This window comes from Pantherophis guttatus, chromosome 7 (assembly GCF_059756535.1).
Source record: "Pantherophis guttatus breed Tessera chromosome 7, ASM5975653v1, whole genome shotgun sequence".
NCBI classification, from domain to species: Eukaryota; Metazoa; Chordata; class Lepidosauria; order Squamata; family Colubridae; genus Pantherophis; species Pantherophis guttatus.
Window position 1 is genome coordinate 52,423,757 of NC_142069.1, and position 20,716 is coordinate 52,444,472.

General features: G+C 38.5%; 1 protein-coding gene across 16 annotated transcripts in view; it reads left to right on the forward strand.

The window, feature by feature from the left end:
• LRIG3 (leucine rich repeats and immunoglobulin like domains 3) overlaps positions 1-20,716 on the forward strand; it is a 219,267-nt gene that overhangs the window by 74,450 nt on the left and 124,101 nt on the right. For 10 of the 16 annotated variants that reach the window (XM_034403384.2, XM_060694691.2, XM_060694690.2 and 7 more), the window contains 10 exons: positions 4,818-4,898; positions 7,200-7,271; positions 8,554-8,625; positions 10,810-10,973; positions 12,784-13,104; positions 14,284-14,565; positions 14,770-15,219; positions 15,421-15,582; positions 19,708-19,851; positions 19,951-20,226. In XM_034403384.2, coding sequence (XP_034259275.1) covers positions 4,818-4,898; positions 7,200-7,271; positions 8,554-8,625; positions 10,810-10,973; positions 12,784-13,104; positions 14,284-14,565; positions 14,770-15,219; positions 15,421-15,582; positions 19,708-19,851; positions 19,951-20,226 — 2,024 coding nt within the window. The remainder of the gene's footprint in view (positions 1-4,817; positions 4,899-7,199; positions 7,272-8,553; positions 8,626-10,809; positions 10,974-12,783; positions 13,105-14,283; positions 14,566-14,769; positions 15,220-15,420; positions 15,583-19,707; positions 19,852-19,950; positions 20,227-20,716) is intronic. The other 6 variants (XM_060694692.2, XM_087873205.1, XM_087873206.1 and 3 more) reach the window with 1 other exon arrangement.

Below are 20,716 nucleotides of genomic sequence, written 5' to 3' on the forward strand. Positions count from 1 at the left end.
AAGGGAAAGTGTAAATTCCAGGCTGATTGTTACTTGAAATGAGAAACTTTGTTGCTTGTTATTTAAACTTGACTATTTTGAGGAAAAGACTCAGAGAACTTGATTGAGGATTTATTGAAGATTAGAAAGAAGAAATTAAATGGAACAATGAAAGCTGAACTAATAAGGACCCGGTTTGTGGGGGCAATAAGCTGACTTTGTATAAAATATACAAAAGTATGAAGGCTATTGCTTAACGCATTGTAAGCCACCCTTGATCTGTCCCCGTCCACACACACACACAAACACAGCCAGCCGAGGGTTAAGGAAACACTTTGGCACACACCCAGGTCTTTATCTCCAACTTGGCAGCGATTTACACACCGTCTGCCAAGTGCATTTATTTCCACAAAACAGAAAGATAAGATACTTAGCGTACAAAAGTCCAATCAGAATAATATTCCTCTCAGCAGTTTCCGGACGAGGGTTTAGTGACTATCCAAGGTTTATTTTTGTTCGTCACAGGGATCGCTGGCCACCACCCTCTATTATATAGTCTCTGGGGTGTGGTCCAGTGACTCAGTTCTAATCCCTAGCACGCCTCCTGAGCTGCTGCAATCGTTTATCACGCCTTCGGAGGCATGCGTCCAGGAATGATGTCTCTCCCTCGCTCTCATCCGAGCCACCTGTCTCCCTGCTAATCTCCTCTCCCTCGGCCGGCACCTGAGACAGTGCCAGAGGGGAGGGGCCTGGAGAGGGAGGCCTGGCTGACTCCTCTTCCTCATGCTCGGAGCTTTCTTCCTCCGATGGAACAGGCTCAGAGGGCGGGGCCACAACAGCCCTGAGTCTCCGGAGAAGGGTGGCATATAAAAAAAAATAAAAAAATAAAAAATAAAATAAAAAATAAATAAACGTGGCAATAAAAGAAGGGTGTGGCAATAGAAGAAGGACATGATGATACCATATATATGGGATATGTAGAACTCATAACTTTGATGACATTGAAATGGAAAAGATACATACTTGGACAGACTGGAGAAAGGAATAATGGAATATATTATGCAACAAGACAACAAAATATTATATTTTGATTTAAATGAATGTAACGGTTTCTGGGTGGTTGAATAATGCTAGGAGATAGTTTCTTTCTTTCTTTTTTTTTTTCTTCTCTATGCTCTCTCTCTATTTCTTTCTTGTAGTATCCTTCTCTTTTTTTCTTTTCCTCTCTCTATTTTCTTTTTTAATCCATTTTACTTCTTTTGTTATATTTCTACTCTCTTCCTTTTTCCTTTTTCCTTTTTTTAATGTTGCCTTATTTTTTTTGTATTTCTTTTATTGTAATATTATTGTATTACAATAATATTTATTGTATTACAATAATATTTATTGTAATATTATTGTAAATAATAGCAAATTACTCTCTCCTTTTTTTATTATTTTCATATAAATATATAAACAATTTGATTAAGAAATAAGAGCATAAATGATTGAAGAAAAACATGATTTTTGCATGTTCTAATGCCTTTTTAAATTTTGAATTTTTAACTAGCACTACTTAAAGATTTAATAATCTGGAAGAAAATATTTACTTTTAAAGCCGTTGGATGTTAAAAAGAATTATTTATAGAATTAAGAACCATAAAAATTTGATTTTAAAGTGTTTCAAAATGTTTCTTGTTGAAAATAAGAAATAAGCATGGAATGGGAGAAAACTTAAGAGAGAATAGGAGATAAGATATTTATTGAAATATACTTTTATCTTAAATTGGTAAGAGATATGGAGGAGAATAGATTGGAAAACAATATTGGTAACATATTCCAAAGTAATTTGGAGCTAAGCAACTGAATAAGAGATATATGTTATGAATTAGTTAAATAAATGAATTTAGGAGTGGAGGAAAGCATGACTCTGGAGATCAGTGAAAGCAAAGCTATGACCCAGTTTTACAAATAAGGTAGGAGTGGAGGAAAGCATACGCTGGTCAACAGTTAAAGCAAAACTGTGAACTAGTCAAAAATAAAAAGTTAGGAGTGGAGGAGACTATACCTAGGGATCAATTGAAATAAAGTTGTGAACCAGTTAAAAATAGGGGTAGGAGTAGAGGAAAGCATTGCTGGAAGACAACTACTTGAGTTGTGAACCAGTTTTATAATAGATTTAGGAGGAGTTAAGGGAGAAGGTTGGTGTGCAGTTAAAATTATACTGGGAACCAGCTAAAATAATTAAGGAGTGGAGGAAAGCATTGCTGGAAAGCAGCTGATTAAGATGCGAACCAGCTAAAAAATAAATTTAGGAGGAAGTGGAAGAGATTTTACCGGAGAATAGTAGCTAAACTGTGAACCAGTTAAAAATTAGATTCAATAAAATATGAGAATAAACTTGAAATAAATAAAATAAAGTATTGTGGAAGTAACAAACTATAGAAGGAAATGTTGATTGTTTATGCAATGACTTTAAGAGAGGAGGAAAATACTTTTTGTCAAAATTATGGATATTAGATGTCATTTAAGAGAAGTAAAATATAGATTTGAGGTAATGGGTTTTAGGATTGAGGAACATATATGAAATATTGATTGTTAAAATGATAAAGATTTAGAACAGTGTTTATTGTTTAGAATTTTGGGTGTAATAGTAGAATGATAAATGTTTAGAATAAGATTTTTTTCTTTTTTCTTTTTAAAGATGTAAATGGATAAAATTTGGAACAAAATTGATTGAGGGAATGTGAATAATTGTACTCATTTTATGCCAGACCAAACCCTTACTCTAAAACGATGTATTTTATGTTTTATGTTTTAAAAAAATAAAAAAAATGGGGAAAAAAGAAAGAGGGGGAGAGAGGGGAAGATAGGGAGAGGGGGAGAGAAAAGGGTAGAGGGAGATACAGAGAGAGAGAGATAGAGAGGAGGGAGAGAGACAGATACAGAGAGGGGGAGAGGGAGAGGGGCAGAGAGATACAGAGGGGGAGGGGGAGAGAGAGACAAAGAGAGAATGGTTTTATGGCTAGGTAGGCATGGCTAAGGGGTCATGTGATTGGGTGGGAGTGAGTGACATCGAGTTGGCCACGCCCACCCAGGCTTTGTGGCTCCTGGTGTTTTTTTTTCCTTTTGGGAAATGGGTTCAAATGGTTCTTGAGTGTTTAAGGTTGCAGACCCCTGAGTCCTAGACAAATAGTTATTGAAATAAGGAATTATAATACAAAACATGCCATATAGTGCCATCACGAGGCGGGTGTGTGTGTGTGTGTGTGTGTGTGTGTGTGTGTGTGTGTAACTCCAACAGCAAGATTTTGGGAAGGAACACAAAATATTGGGAGATTTGGAGATAGAATTTCATATTTAATGTCAGAAAAATAATTTGGGGTTCCAACTTGAGCCGGGGTTGCATAGGAATAAATAAAAATGAGATCTAGACAGCTGTGAGGAAAGAAGAAATATTTATTCCTAAAAGTAAAACAGTTTGCTTTTAGGGATAGGCTGCAGAGAAATGGGGTACAGTGGCAAACTTTCAGAGAGGGAGCTTGTCCAGGGTGTGGAAATATCTACGTGCTGAGTATGTGTGTGTGTGTGTGTAGATCTCTTCTAGGAGATTTAATGTAATTAATTCTATTAGTGTTTGCAGACTTTATCTTTTGATTTGTGGATTATTAGGTCTGGGTAATATATTTCAGGGTTTGAGGAAGTTTCCTAATTTGGAGACACTGATTCTCAGACCATTGTGAATTATGTTAATATTTTAAGGGAAGATGGAAACAGTATAAAGAATAAAATATATTTGGATATAAAACTTCTCACAATAATTTTGGATTTTCAGACAGTGAATGTTTGAGGTCATTTATCATATGATACTCACAGGAACATTGTTGCCAACTCCTTGCTGCGGGTTTACACTGAAAAGCTTTTAATGATGGTTTGTAATCTGCATAATGGCATAATGGAAAAGAATGGGAACCACAAGAAACATCACTTATTGTTGCTGTTGTTATAGAAGCACTCACTCATTTACTTGCTATTGTTGCCCACATGCACCAATGTTTACATGTTCCATTGATTTATATGTTTATATGTTCCATTGATGGGGATAGCTGTACTCCAACTCCTATTATGACATGTAAATCAGACAATGATCTTAACCTCTTGAACTCTCTTTGGGTCATCTGTAATAACTTGTTAGACGTGTAAGAAGTGTCTGGTCTTTGGTCCCATTCATATACATTAATCCAACTGTTTAGTCTCTGTTACAGGTAGCCTGTTTGCCTTTTTAACTCCCCTCACTTGCTACTGGCATAGCAGATCTTCTAATGAGGAAGCCAAAATATTTTTATGATCCATAAAAGCCCTGTATTTTTGATAACAGCATTAAAATCAGCAGGATACCATAAAATTGAATTTTAGTTTATGACTTGAAAAAAGTGTGATCAATGCTTATTGAACTGAATAGTATATTGAGTCTTTTTTTCTCCACAGAATAGGTATTAACATGATCTAAACTGCAGACCAAGAGTCACTTTGTGTAGTAGTTAAGGTGTCAGGCTAGAAACCAGAAGACATTGCTTCTAGTCCCCCCTTAGTCACAAAGTCAGCTGGGTGATTTTGAGCCAGTCACTGTCTCTCAGACCCAGGAAGAAGGTAATGGAAAGAAAACTTTCCATTGCCAAGAAAACTGCAGTAACCTCTCTAGGTAGTTGCCAGGAGTCGATATTGACTCAGAAGCACACAAACACAGATAAAAGATTATAAACTAAGAGTTACACAAATTAAAGTTGTGATTTCAAACATATGTGTATCTTTTTTCATATTTTGAAAACACATTTAAAATCCTTTCCTCCCCATTACAGAGACCTTAAAAATAATGAAATCTCATGGACAATTGAAGATATGAATGGTGCTTTCTCTGGACTTCACAAACTTAAATGGCTGTAAGTATAACTTTCTTTTTTCTATTTGAGTAATGATGAATATTTCTTCTGTGGTCTTGGATACGAAGGTTTATAAAGGACACAAGTTCTTGCAAATTATAATTATCTTCATTGTTAATATCATTATTATTCTTGTGGCAATGATGGTTATTATTATTGTTCCACAAAAGCCCATAGATTAAACAACAACCACAGAGGAAGGAAAATTCCTAGTTGATATTAGACCAGATGGCAGCTGTCTGCAATGTGAATTTAACTTTGATGTCACCTGCTTGCTCACTACCTTTATGTTTTCTCTTTGAGATTATCTTTGCAGTACTTTCAATGCTTGCACCATAAAGCTTAACTGGAATTTTCTTATCAAGCCCATCTATTTTATTTCTTGTATAGTGGACAGAGACAAAGATCAGGAGTGTGAAAACTAGCTAAGATGGAGATGGGAAAATGGAGATAACATGTTATGAGACTTTGTAGCCAAAGTTACTTTTTTTTAAAAAAAAAAAAATTGATTTATATGCCGCCCTTCTCCAGAGACTCAGGGCGGCTTACAATGCGTTAAGCAATAGCCTTCATACTTTTGTATATTTATACAAAGTCAGCTTATTGCCCCCACAAACTGGGTCCTCATTTAACCTACCTTTGAAAGGATGGAAGGCTGAGTCAACCTTGAGCTTATGTTTAATTATGTAATCATCTTAATTCAACAGTTTCTTCCTTGATATGCTATCTTTCTAATGCATAAATATTGAGAAGGATTTGAAATATAGTTCAGCTTGTTGTTGATTTTGTGGCTTTTCTGGTCTTGCTTATATATTTTAATCTTGCTTATCTGTTTTAAAATTAAATCTGTTTTAATCACTACATATTTTTCTTTCATAGTACAGTAGAATCTCTGGTCACGACCATAATTCATTTCATAACTTTGGTCGTAACCCGATTTGGTTGTGACCAAACCTAACCAAAATTAATGCAGTGGCCACACATGGGTCACTGTTGTTTGTAAACAAACAACAGAAAATTTGGCACTTACAAAAAAACCTGATTTGGTCGTAGTCAGAAGTGTTTGTAACCAGAGGTTCTACTATATGCTGTTATTTGGGATATGTTTTACAGGATGTTTTGGGTTTTAAATTGATCTTGCTTTCATTGCTTATTGTCTTGAAAACCTTATAAAGCAACCAATAAAAGCAATACATAAAAATAGTGTCACATGTAGTACTACAAAATGTCTTATTTTTATTCATTATAGATATTTAAGTAATTACATTATTGAAACGTTGATTAGTTGTGTGCAGAGACAACATTTTATTGAGCAAACTATTATCTAGGCTTCATTAGAATGTAGATATTTTCTTCAAACTCCAGCAGGTGGAAAAAACAGATGAGTTGTGTGGATTCCTAAAATAATTGCTTTCCCAAATTATGTTCATAAGCATTTTTAAAATGTCTTCATCTCTCTAGTTCAAGGGTCCTCAAACTGCAGCCCACTGAAGTCATTAATCCGGCCCACACAGGACCACAAGGCTGCCCCACCCACCCTTCGGCCAAGCACAGGACTTACCTTCGCAAGCCCAGCGGGCTGGAATTGAAAGGCAAGGCCAACAGTTTTGGCCTGCAGGGACGTTCTGGAGGCGGGGAGGTGAAAAACGGGGCTCACAGATGTCCGAGGAGGCCAAAAAATGGGGGAAATGGTCCGTTTTTTGCCAAAAAATGGGCTGCTTTCACCCACTTTTGGCCTGCAGAATGCTTCTGGAGGTGGGGGAGGTGAGAAACGGGGCATATGGATGCCCTGGGAGGCCAAAAACGGGCCCGTTTTTCATCTCCCCCACCTCCAGAAAATAGAGAAAGAGAGATAGAGACACAGAGAGAGATTACTCAAGCTCCTTGGGGCTGAGAAGAATTGCTGCAAAACTGAGTTTCCTGAAGTGGACCACTAGACTCCTAAACAACTGAAAAAACAATCTAGTAAAAAGAAAAGTCAACCAAAAGAGCAACATGCAAACAAAAGCAAATAAAACACCCCCAGGAGCAAAACAAATTAAAGTTTAATTTGTGTGCATTGTTTAATAGACTGTTAAATTGGCCACTCCATGAATTGGCCCCCTGTTTAAAAAGTTTGAAGACCCTTGCTCTAGTTATTGAACCAAAAAAAGCACCTAATTAGGAAATGGAATCACTGTGGCAGGAAGAAGCTTAAAAGGCAAAGAATTGCAACATGATAAAATATGGCTCCAAAGGCATTATCAAAATTTCCAGATATACTTCTTATTTTATTGCATCTATTACATATTCTATTTCCAGGCTACTCCAAGGGAACAGAATTAGATCTATTACTAAGAAAGCATTTTCTGGTCTGGATGCACTTGAACACCTGTAAGTACTTGAAAATTATTCTTAAGTAAAGTTACTAAAATATACAGTGGTGCTAATATTAGAAAAAGTTGCTTACTGGAATCTTAGGGCTGGCAATGCACTGTCCACAAAGAAAATTTGAACACTTTTCTGGGTTAGGGATTAAAAATAATTTGATGCCAGGCTTTGTTAGGAACAGTTGGAGGTCACTGCAGTCCAAGTAGCATTTATTCACAATTGGAAAATCCACATTGTAGGTAGTAGGGGGTATACTTACTTTCTAAAATGTCTTTATTTTCATTTCTGTTATCAAAGTGAGTAAAGTAGATCCTTGTGTCTTTCTGGAGCTTTTAAGAAAGCCAAATATACCTGGAACAGTAGAAGTTTCTTAGAAGTATCGACCTCTTCATGACATTGCATAGTGATATGGTCTAGGAAGTTCCAGGAAGAAATTTTGGCTTATCAAGGAATCTACCATTGTTATAAGAATGCTGGTTTTTTTAAACATTAGAACAAACTTCTGTCATTGTAGGAAGTATATCAATCATCTTTTAACCTTGATCCTCAACTGGATAAAGTTTAAAGAATTAAAAAGGGCTTTTTTAAAAAAAGAAAAGAAAAAAAACTGACACACAATGTGAAGTTAAGATCTCTTCCTTTTTAATCATTTCTTCCTTCCCCTCTCGTGCTTTAGGCCATACAGGTAGTCCTCGACTTATGACCAAAATTGAGCCCAAAATTTATGTTGCTAAGTGAAGCATTTGTTAAGTGAGTTTTTCCCTGTTTTATTATCATTCTTGCCGCAGTTGTTAAGTGAATCATAGCAGTTGTTAAGTTAGTAACATGGATGTTAAGTGAATCTGGCTTCCCCATTGACTTTGCTTGTCAGAAGGTTGTAAAAGGTGATCACATGATCCCGGGACACTGCAACCGTCATAAATATGAGTCATTGCCAAGCTTCTGAATTTTGATCACATGATCAAGGGGATGCTACAGTGTGAAATAAGTGTGAAAATGATCATGTCACTTTGTTCAGTGCCGTTGTAACTTTAAACAGTCACTAAATGAACTGTTGTAAGTCGAGGACTAGCTGTATTTCTTAAAAATCCAGATACATTTACAGTTTTGTTAAAAAATGGAAATATCTTTTTTTAATTCATCAAAAGAATTCCCCTACCCAATGTTATTTTTTATCCAGAAATATTGCTAAATTATTGTGTGTAATTACAATGAGATATATATTTTTTTCCTTTTGGAATAGAATTTGCCCTAAATTGATCTGCATTATTCTTTTCTCCTATAGAGATCTAAGTAATAATGCAATCATGTCAATTCAAGGAAACACATTTTTACAAATGAAGAATCTTAAAGAATTGTAAGTATCTGTCTTTTCTCCAACACAGCTTTCATTTAGTTAAAAATACCCAATAATAGTTGAGTTTATCTAAGATTGCAGTATTTATGAAACCTATGCTAAACTTTAAAAAAATAGATCTAGACTTAGCACTTGCATCAGAAAATCACAAGGTCAGAGATGGGAACCAGGCAGTTGGAACAACTCTCATAAGGAGGCAGTGGTGAGCCACATCTGTATGTATGTATGTATGTATGTATGTATGTATGTATGTATGTATTTATTTATTTATTTATTTATTTATTTATTTATTTATTTATTGAATTTCTATACCGCCCTTCTCTCGAAGGACTCAGGGCGGTGAACAGATTAAGATTTCATATACATATAATAATTTTTTTTCCCCTTATAAACAGTAAATAATAAATTGAGTCAACTTGGTGTATCTGCGAAGACCTTGGCATAGAATTTAGATGTTTATGCTAGCCCTGCTTGTTGAAACAGAAAGGTCTTCAGGGCACGTCAGAAAGTGCGAAAATCTGGAATTATTCGTATTCCAGGGGGTATTTTGTTCCAAAGAGTAGGCGCCCCCACAGAGAAGGCTCTCTCCCTTGGAACTACTAGACGACATTGTTTTAACGATGGTACTATGGGTAGGCCTACTCTGTGAGAGCATATTGGTTGGTGGGAGGTTATCGGTTGCAGCTGGTGGTCTCGTAAGTACTCAGGTCCTAAGCCATGGAGCACTTTAAAGGTAAGAACCAACACCTTGAAGCGCACTCGGAAGGCCATCAGAAGCCAGTGCAGCTCGTGTAGAAGAGGTGTTACATGTGAGCGCCATGTTGCTCCCATAATTACTCGCGCGGCCGCATTCTGGATCAGTTGGAGCTTCCAGGTGCACTTCAAGGGGAGCCCCATGTAGAGAGCATTGCAATAGTCAAGTCAGGAAATGACGAGGGCTTGAGTGACTGCGTAATGAGTCCCGGTCTAGAAAGGGACGCAATTGGCGAATCAGGTGAACCTGATAGAAAGCTCCCCTGGCCAAGGCTGTTATATGATCTTCTAAAGACAGTCGTGCATCCAGGAGGATGCCTAAATTGCGAGCTTTCTCTGCGGGGGTCAATGACTCGTTCCCAATAGTTAGTGATGGGACTAACTGGCTGTACCAGGACGCCGGCAGCCACAGCCACTCAGTCTTGGAAGGGTTGAGTCGAAGCCTGTTTCTCCCCATCCAGACCCGTACAGCCTCAAGGCACTGGGACATCACTTCAAGGGCATCATTGGGGTGGTTTGTGGTGGAGATGTACAGCCGAGTGTCATCAGCGTACAGATGACATCGCACCCCAAAACCACGGATGATCTCCCCCAACGGCTTCACATAAACGTTGAACAGGAGAGGCGAGAGGACCGACCCCTGTGGCACCCCGCAAATAAGGGGCCTTGAGGTCGATCTCTGTCTACCTGTCAACACTGACTGCGACCTGTCAGAGAGGTAGGACGAGAACCACCGTAATACGGTGCCTCCCACTCCCAACCCCTCCAACCGGTGCAGCATGATACCATGATCAATGGTATCAAAAGCCGTTGAGAGATCTAATAGGACCAGGATAGAGGAACATCCCCTATCCCGAGCCCTCCAGATAATTCCCCCTCCCCCCCCCAAAAAAACCACACCACATGGATGTTTTCATGAAGTTACCACATTCAGGTTAATTTGGAGGAGTCTTTCCATTTATTAAGACACAGTGATATAGAGGGAAGGAGGTTGCTCACTTGTGAAAAGAACTGTGAGACCTAGTTCTTACACTGTGGAAAGTACCCTGATATCAGATCTCACCATGACTAAAATAAAACAAAAAGGGAGAATGGATTTCTTGTTCTGAAACCATGAAAAAAGCATGTGTTTAATGGAATTCAAGCAACAATGTTTTTAAAACTTCATACTGAACAATCACTTTTATTGCTTTGAATTTGAAACCCTGCACAACAGCATATATTATTAAAGAATACAAATCTGGTTATTTGGAACCTTTGTAGAAAGATCTTCATGTTAGAGTTACTTGCTACTGTTTTGATATGTTATGATGGAGCAAGATGTTGGGCACCAGTTTGTTGTTTGCTAAGGGTTGTTTTTAATATTGTTCCCTTCAGATGTAGAGGTCTGTTTTTCTTATGGTTCTAATGTGTTTCATGATTGTTTTCCAGATATATAAACACATCAAGCCTTTTGTGCGATTGCCAGCTGAAATGGCTACCTGAGTGGCTAATAGACAATAAATTCCAGAGTTTTGTAAATGCCACGTGTGCCCATCCTCAGGCATTAAAAGGAAGAAATGTTTTTGCTGTCAGCCTAGAAGGTTTTGTATGTGGTACGTTTAAATTGTCCTTTTTAACTCTTGTCAGGATTGTAAAATTTTGTAGAATACTCATTCTTGCATTCATTATTATGATTGCTCAGCAGGAAAAATGCCACATGCCTTTCTAAACATAATGTAAATAATGATGTGTATGTGGTTTTAAATACAAATTTAACATGCCAGGTCAGAGAGGAATTTTTAAGGGGGGATAGCTGAGAAAACAAAAAATATTTATTTTAACAAAGATGAAAAATACTTACTTACACATTTTCTTATCCTTATAATTCAAAATTGATGTAACTTGTACAAGTCACAGCTACACAGAGGTGATCAATTTTGGATGCAATTATTCAGAAAATTAAAAACTAGAAATCAGTATTGAAACATGGCATGCTAGCTAAATAAAAACACTGTAATTGATTTAACAATGAATTTGCATGCTATCCTTGAATATGACTGATAAAACAGATATAAAACAGAAGCCATCATTTGCTTCTACATGGGCCAGTATACCTGAGTGCCTGTCAGTATCCTTACAGTTTTAAAAAACGGTATGGAAAGATCACTCTTCTTGTACTAAGAGATGCCTACAGGTATGTTTAGCATAACACACAATGATTATATATTTATTAGAATACCACCTAACCATATCTTTCAAGTGATAAGTAATGATTAAGAAAATCTGAAAATTATTACACGTCTTTTCAGAACTACAGTAAATCCCACTTACAGGTAATCCTTGCTTAACAACCATTTATTCAGTGACCTTTTGAAGCTAAGAAGGCACTGAACAAATATATCAGACTCCAAAAATCAAGTCATCCTGAACTAAACATTTTTCTTTTTCTTTCTTTCTAAGCAGTTTTGTTGTTCCTCAATTATAGACAGAAATCTTGCATATTATTAAATGCATATACCATCCATCTAGCCATTCTTGGTAACTGGGTTGCCTACAATGTAATAAAACAAAGATATAAAAGTGGATTAAAATTACAAAATAATAAGAACAGGGTAAAGGATCAAAGGTTTGTTGCTGAGCAGTGGTAGTACCTTCTCTGTCACTGCGCCAACCACCTCAGCCTACAGTTTCAGGGTCCCATACTAACTGGCATAGCCAGGTTTTAAGGCCAGAAGAGAGGGGACAGATACCTGGCAATAAGATGTTCCAAAGGTTGGGGGCTGCAGCATAAATGGCTCTTCTCCTGGACCCCACCAGTCAAAATACTTTGGCAGCTCATGTAACAGTGATGTTATTCGCCACCCTAGGGCCTTCAGAACTCTGTATGCTTCCAAATACTCTTCAAGGGTAGCTCCATGTAGACTATATTGCAATAATCTAAACAGGAGATGACCAGGCATAAGTAGCTATCTAGTTTTTCTCTGTGTGTCAGTGCAGCTTTCCCTTCTCTATGCTTTTAGGTTAGTGGGCAGCCAGCTTTTCAATAAGTAGCTATGTGATTGAGTGTGCTACGGAAATGGAAATAATTCTTTTAAACCATACAGAATGCCTTTGTATATAAGTATACAAGGAAGGTTCGTCAACTTGATGGATCATATTTCTGAGCAGAATATGGATTAAGAAATTGACATTTATTAGATTAGCAATTCCTAATTTGGCATCTGTCCCAACCAAATTATAAAAGACTGATTTAGACAAAGATTAGTAAAAGAACTGGTTTTTAAAAATATGTGCTATATAAAATTGACTGTATCAGAACTAATAAGTTTTCAAGTCTGATCTCTCACTTTTTCTGATGGACAAGAAATTGTGTGATCTTATTCAATGCTACTCTTTTTTTGGGGGGGGACTCTTTTTTAATAGATGATTTTCCAAAGCCACAGATAACTGTCCAACCTGAAACTCAATCAGCAATCAAAGGCTCCAATTTAAGTTTTATATGTTCAGCAGCCAGCAGCAGTGATTCTCCGATGACTTTCGCATGGAAAAAGGATAATGAATTAATAGGTGATGCTGAAATGGAGAATTATGCCCACCTTAGGGCACAAGGTGGTGAAGTGATGGAGTACACCACCATCCTTAGACTGCGCAATGTTGAATTCAGTAATGAAGGAAAATACCAGTGTGTTATATCCAATCACTTTGGCTCATCGTATTCTGTCAAGGCTAAACTTACAGTGAACAGTAAGCATTTAAAATATACTTACATATTAAAATTAAAATGTATGATACAGCATTCCTTCTGAAAGGTTTTGCTTAGCATATTTAATAGATATTGAGCAGATATTAGCTGGTTGTGTGGATACATGAGAAAATAAATGAGTTTTTTGCAGTTATTTGTACCTACAAGCCTCCATTTAGATTGCTGTAACTTGTAGGTAAAATAACTAGAGCTCCTCATATTATAGCTCCCAACATTCCTAATGCTGGCTATTCTAGCTGGAGTTTCTGTAAGGTACTCAACAACATGTGGAAACCTATGGAATTTATTAACTCTAAACTATATTTCAAGGCTATCTGGAAATAACTATTTAGAATATAGTTGCTCAATTGATAATGAGGACCAAGGTTTAGAACTCTATTTCTTTATGAGCTCTTCTGCTTCTGCTCTCATGACAGAAATAAATGAGGTTTTTTATAACTGAGAATGCAGTTATGTAAAAACATTCTGATCGTTATATCTGCTTGACCTATTATGGGTGGGTCTTCTCAAGGAATCCTATGAATTGAAGAAAAAACAGGTGGCAACAAGAAGATTCTCAGAGGTGACATCCTGTCAGTAAAATGTCTCCCTAGGGATGCTATCAGATATATATTTGTTTGTCTGTTTTCATTTTTAAGACTATAAACCTATATTAGTTTGTTTTTGTTGTTTATTTATCTTCCAGCATCAGTCTTCTCTAAAAAGTTCACAATAAATATTAAATAAATAAATCATTAAAAAATCAATAAGTAAATCAATAAATTGTCAGCAAATTTATAAAGCTAAGTTCCAGTGTCGTACCTAAGACACTAGGCTAAAAACCAGAAACTGCTAGTTTCAGTCCTACCTTAGGCATGAAGCCAGCTAGATGACTTTGGGCCAGTCATGCTCACTCAGCCCTAGCAAAAAGGCAAGGGCAAACCACTTCCAAAAACATTGCCAAGAAAGTTGTGTGTACTTGTTGAGGCAACTACCAGGAGTCAAGACTGACTCAAAGCCACAAATACAAAAGCAAAATACAGAAAAATGGCCTGAGAAAACAAGACCTTTTATTCTATTCTTTTGGGAAGCAGGAATCAGTGGTGACCTCCCCATGAAATAATTAATGACAAATCTTCATTGGAACCATTCCTGATACATAGATGTGTTCTTTCTTATAGTACTTCCATTGTTTACCAAGATGCCCATGGATCTTACAATCCGTGCAGGGGCAACAGCACGGCTAGAGTGTGCTGCTGTTGGTCATCCCATGCCCCAGATTGCTTGGCAGAAAGATGGTGGTACTGACTTCCCTGCAGCACGCAAGAGACGCATGCATGTGATGCCTGAGGATGATGTGTTTTTTATTGTGGATGTCAAAATTGAGGATACAGGTCTTTACAGCTGCACAGCTCAGAATATTGCAGGCAGTATTTCTGCAAATGCGACATTAACAATATTAGGTAAGAATATCGTGTCCCTCTAAGCTGAACCCTGGTAATTTGATAGCTCACCATTTTATTTTTGACAGCAATAAATACAGCTTAATACACATATTAGACTTGGATCTATTATTTTCAGTACATTTGCACATAATTGTGCAATCTATGATTAAGATTCTACCCTGAGAACTTTTATGCGTTTACTGACTTTTTATCCATTTTTAGAAACACCCTCCTTTTTGAGGCCCTTGCTGGATCGAACTGTGATGAAAGGTGAAACAGCAGTCTTGCAGTGTATTGCTGGGGGCAGCCCATCTCCTCGGCTGAATTGGACCAAAGATGATGGCACTTTAGCAGTGACAGAAAAGCATTTCTTTGCTGCGGGAAATCAGTTGCTTATTATTGTGGACACAGACTTTGAAGATGCTGGGAAATACACATGTGAAATGTCTAACACACTTGGAACCGAGAGAGGCAACATTCGCCTGAGTGTGATTCCTACTCCTACCTGTGATTCTCCTCAAAATGCTGCCCTGTCTCTCGATGATGGATGGGCTACTGTGGGAGTAGTGATCATAGCTGTGGTGTGCTGTGTGGTTGGCACATCCCTTGTGTGGGTGGTCATCATATACCACACGAGAAGGAGAAATGAAGATTGCAGTGTCACAAACACGGGTGAGTAAACTAGAACTTGGAACAGACTCTTAAAGATGTTTGAGGTTACCCTTCTGAAGTTTTCCTTGCAAAAATATTTGTGTTTTGACTCAAATTCTGAAACCTAAATAATTTTTGAAACTCATCCTTCTGTAGCTCATGCAAAATACTTCAAAGAATTCAGCCACTGATAGTTTTGTGCATGTACATTGTTTATCACAGATGAGACAAACTTACCTGCAGATATTCCAAGCTATCTGTCATCCCAAGGAACTTTAGCTGAAAGACAAGATGGATATGGGTCATCAGAGAATGGAAGCCAGCATCATTTTGTACAGACATCCCCCATGGGTGGATATTTCTTTCAACAGAGACAAAGCAACGGTAAGGATTTAACAGCTGTATGCAATCCATGTAGGGATTCATTCCAATGTAATGTGCTGCAGAATGTAATTCTGGGCTTCATTCCAATGTAATGTGCTGCAGAATTGCAGCTTAAGATCCCGGTTAAAGAACTCTTGTTCTTTAACCAAATAAATTGGAGAACAATAATTTTATTTTACTATTTCTAAATTTCTCATCAATTGTTTTGATGAAGGATTGTCTTCTGACTATTATTAGCCCAAAGATGTCCTAATATTATATATCCACATGTTTCTAGTTTTACAGTAGTGCTGTTCTTCTTGATATGTATGTTTTTTCCAGCTGAAGAACACTTCTAGGAAATGACTTGAACATTCTTATTACTCTGCATGTTATTTCATTTTTAGTTTTCACCTAGACCTGTTTTTAAACAAAAATCCATATGTCAGGGTTCCAACCAATGCCCTAATAAAATTAAGAGTCTCAAGCCATTTAGCAAAAAAAATCCAGTTATTTATTAGGAGCACCGTGTCGGCACGACCTGTGTGAAGCCATCTTTGGCTTCACCCAATTTGCGCCTTGCCTCTGACCCTGTTTCCCCCTCCCCCCAGTGTGTCATCAGTCACATTCCCCAACGAAACAATTTCATGGGTTGTAGAAGTCACTCCCCCCAGCCATTGCGGGTCTTCGTGGAGATGGCCTTGACTTCGGCCAGCTAGGCTGTGTCTTGTTTTGACTGAGGTGTGAATTCCTTGGTGCAGCTGCAAGGTGCAATTCCCATCTCCTTGCCTACAGCTACTCGGGAGCAGGTCAGGAAAGCTTCGTGAGTTGACATTCAGCTTCCTGAAGGCAACCTGTGCAAAGCAAAAATTATTTGAATACAGGTGTATCATTTAAGGATGTGATCCCCCCCTAGGTTTGGTTGGGGTTTTTCATGGACTCTGGCTATGAAGCAGTCAGCTTGGATGTTTCTGCTCTTTACCCAAGATGCCTCTGATAGAGGGTAGCCCCCTCCACTTGGAGTTGCCCCTGTGCCACCTAGAGTCAAAAATGTGTTGCACCTTGTAATGGGTTTGGCCCCGATGACCACTGGATCTGGGGGCTCACAGGGTAGTGGTCTCAGGGTTGATCTGACCACATGTTTTAAGAGGCTGCTGTGGAATACTGGGTGTATTCTCCCCAGCAGTCGGGGCAGCTTCAGTAGCACCATGACCGGGCTGATCATCTTTACTATGCGGTATGGCCCCATGAACTCTACATGGGGCTCCCCTTGAGGAGCACCCGGAGGCTCCAACTGGTCCAGAACACAGCAGCGTGGGTAGTGACGGGAGCAGCATGGCGCTCCCATGTAACACCGCTCCTGCGCGAGCTGCACTGGCTCCCAGTGGTCTTCCGGGTGCGCTTCAAGGTGTTGGTTATCACCTTTAAAGTGCTCCATGGCATAGGGCCTAGCTATCTTCGAGACCGCCTGCTGCCACCGACGACCTCCCATCGACCCGTGCGCTCCCACAGAGAGGGCCTCCTCGGGGTGCCATCAGCCAAACAGTGCAGGCTGGTGACCCCCAGGGGGAGGGCCTTCTCTGTGGGGGCACCTACCCTCTGGAATCAATTGCCTCCAGAGATAAGGAGAGTCCAAGACCTCAGTGCCTTCCGCCGTGCCCTTAAAACCTTCCTTTTCCAGCAAGCCGGGCTGGCCTAATTTTTTAAGTGTTTTTAAGTGTTTTGTTTATTGTTTTTAATTAATGGGGCCAAATTTATATATATATATTTTAACTGTATTTTAATATTTGTACTTGATGTTTTTACTTGGCTGTTCACCGCCCTGAGTTCGCAGGGAGAAGGGCGGTATACAAATTCAAAATAAAATAAAATTAAAATAAAAAATAAAACTTAGGTCCCAGCTTCTTGCTGGGAAGCTTTAGCCTTAAGTATTTTGTGGATAGGTAGACCTTCTCCCCCACTTGGAACGGGTGTTGTGGGGCTTGGTGTTTGTCTGCCTGTTGCTTATAGGTCTGCACTGCTTTAGCTAGCGCTTTCTTGACATTTTCCCATGCTGCTTTTGGTTGATTGACTGGTTGACAGCCAGTCAATCAAACTGACTGAGAAAGAGGGTTTCCTTGGGTATTCTGGCATTGGGACAAAGTCCATACCGCTACTGCCTTGAAAGGGGTTAGTCCAATGCTACTGTGAACAGCATTATTGTAAGCAACCTCTGCAAATGGCAGAAGGTCCGCCAATTGGACTATTGGTAGTTCACATAGCACCTCAGGTTCTACCTGGTGTTAAGCCTCTCCGCCCTGCATTGGTACTCGGATGAAAAGCCGAGCTAAGGCCCTGGGACGACCCAATGGACTGCAAGAACTCCCTCCAGAATTTAGCCGTGAATCGGACTCCTCTGTCCGAAATGATTCTGCGCAGTACTCCATGCAGACGGTAGATGTGCTTCAGGAAGACTTTGGCTAGCTGGTGGGCTGAGGGTAGTCCACTGCAGGGTATGAAGTGTGCTGCTTAGAGAATAGGTCAATCACAGTCCAAATCACTGTGTTCCACCCCTCCCCGTTTTTTGGTAGCTCAACTGTAAAGTCCATTGTGATTTCCTCCCATGGTCTCATTGGGTCTGCCACCTGTTGCAATAACCCAGGGGGTCTTCCTAGTCTACTTTTCATACCTTGCCTATGGCAACTCGGGAGCAGATCAGGAAAGCTTCTTGAGTTGACACCATAATGCTAAAAAAACTGATTTCTGCCCGGTATTTTCATCTGCAATACTAGCTAAGGCCTTACTGTTGACAGAAAAGTTCTGATTTTTTCACAGTTGGGAAAGAAGAAAAGAGCTTATGTTCCAAGCTATTCTCTAAAGATTTAACCTAACCCGAAACTTAAACCGGTATTCTCAGTGATGATCTTATGAAGCACATCACGGAAGAGAAAGAGCCTATATTTCATGTGGATAGTTTGTCTATCCATGAGTAAAATTCCTGTAAAAAAGGGAGAGGTTCCCCCCTCTATACATGCACACATCTGGAGAAAGAATATTTCAGCTATGTTCCAGGCAGTGCCTCCAATCTGGTTTATATTTTGAGCCAGAATTTCAGCATAATATAACTTTAGATTTTTGTCACATAAAACACTCTTTTGCATAACGATGTTTTCCAGTATTTTTCCCTCATAATAGAATTTTCTCAGATTATTTTGAAGAGCTGCCTGGGATAGTGAGGATAGTTTGCATGAATTTAATGATTTTTCCCAGCAGAATCAATTTGATATCCATCAATAAATGTTTAATTTGTGGTCAGCAAATATAAATGAATGGAGAGTGTGTAGTACTAAAAATTTGGAAGCTACTAAGATTGTGACTGTTGAATGAAGCTGTAACTCATTATACTCAAGCTGCTTTGTATTTGGTTAGGCTTCTCTATACAGGTAATTCTTGAGTTACAAATGTAATGGAACCTGCCAATTACGTATGAGGATTTGTTAATTGTTAATTTAACTCATTAAATGAATGAGCCCCATCCCTCCTCTCTCCAATGCATTCGTTAATCAAATGCATGGGTCGTTAAGAACGCATGTGGTACCTCAGGAGTGGGAAAGATCATGGGAGGCCTAGTGCAGGGACAAGACCACTACGTCCAGACACCAAAGGCCACCCCCCACCCACTGAGAGATCCCATACTCCTCTTCCCATCCCTTGGGGTCCCAGGCTGTTTGGGCCTTTCCTCCACATCCCACCAACCACTAGGAACAAATGCGGAGGATACCATAGAAGAATCCTCCAAAGATTTGTGAAATCCAGGCAGGTTCAGTGCTCCTCCGAAGTTGTCGCTTTCTCCAATGCAGAGTAGGAGAGACCAAGCAATTCCATGAGGCAAGTTTGTGGTGATATAACAAAAAGGAAAATCAGCCTGTCCAACTTCGTGAGAACTTACTTTTTTTTTCACGAGAAGTTGGAAAGGCTGATCGCTGTGGTGAGGCAACATACATAACATTGGGACCCAGTTGTAAGTACTTTTGGCAGGGATGTCGTAACTTTGAACATTCGCTAAATGAATGTTCATAACTTGAGGAATACCTGTAGAAAGATGTTTTGGTTTGAAAAAAAATCTGAAATCAAAGGAGACTGATATATGTCATTTCCCTTTCAAAGGATGTTGTCATACAGATAGCTGTAGTGAAAATGACTTGGAAGCTGTAACGGATCCATTCTTATGCCATTACCTGGGAACTTCAGGAAGCCTGCACTTAAAAGAAAATTTATGTAGCCCAGAAATGTTTGAAACATACCATACAGGTAATTTATATTATATATATGTTTTAATTATTTCCATCTTTTTTTAATTTTAACAGTCTTCAGTAAAATTGTAAATTTTTTTCCTGTTGGTTTTTTAAGGCAGCAATTCAGAGCAAAGAATAGCATGCATGGACCTTTATGATTCAAGCTGCTTAAAGAAAAAAGACTGCTACCCATATATCCACTCACCTGAAGATCCTTTTGACCGAAACCTCACTATCTCCAGAATACACATGCCAAGTAATAAGTTGATTCCTTCTATTTATCCCCCAAGTGAGGAGAATGGAATAAGAAGTTCACATCTAAATGTAGACACGTGTGGATTTAAGAGAAATCAAGAACTGTCTTCTGTTACACCAAGCACCACTTTCATGGGTATGTTTTAATGGTTTTCTAACCCAGAAATCCTAAATACATATAATGGGGAGCAAACCACATTTGACCACAAGTAGAATTGCTTTTTGAAAAACTGTTCTCCTCCATACCCATTAAACAATTTTCTTTAGAGATTTTTTTAGGATGTGTTAATAAACATTGAGTTTGCCTTTCTGCTAAAAAAGGGCTGACCATTTAGTGGCCTATGCCACTAAGATATTTTCAGCATGTTTCCATATTGGGATAGCTGGAAACTATGCCTTACTACATTTGAATGCAAGCAATAAAGTTATAAGGCAGTAAAGTTGAAAAATGAGGACTTAACTACTTTATTCATTGAAAAAGTCCCATTTTCCTATATTTTTCAGTTGTTAACTGAAAAAACCTACACATATGAAGTAAAGGTCTCATTCATCAAGCATCTATGTTATTTGCTCTTTCTTGAAAGAACTTAGACAGTATTTAGTCTTACTATCTTCCAGTATTATCC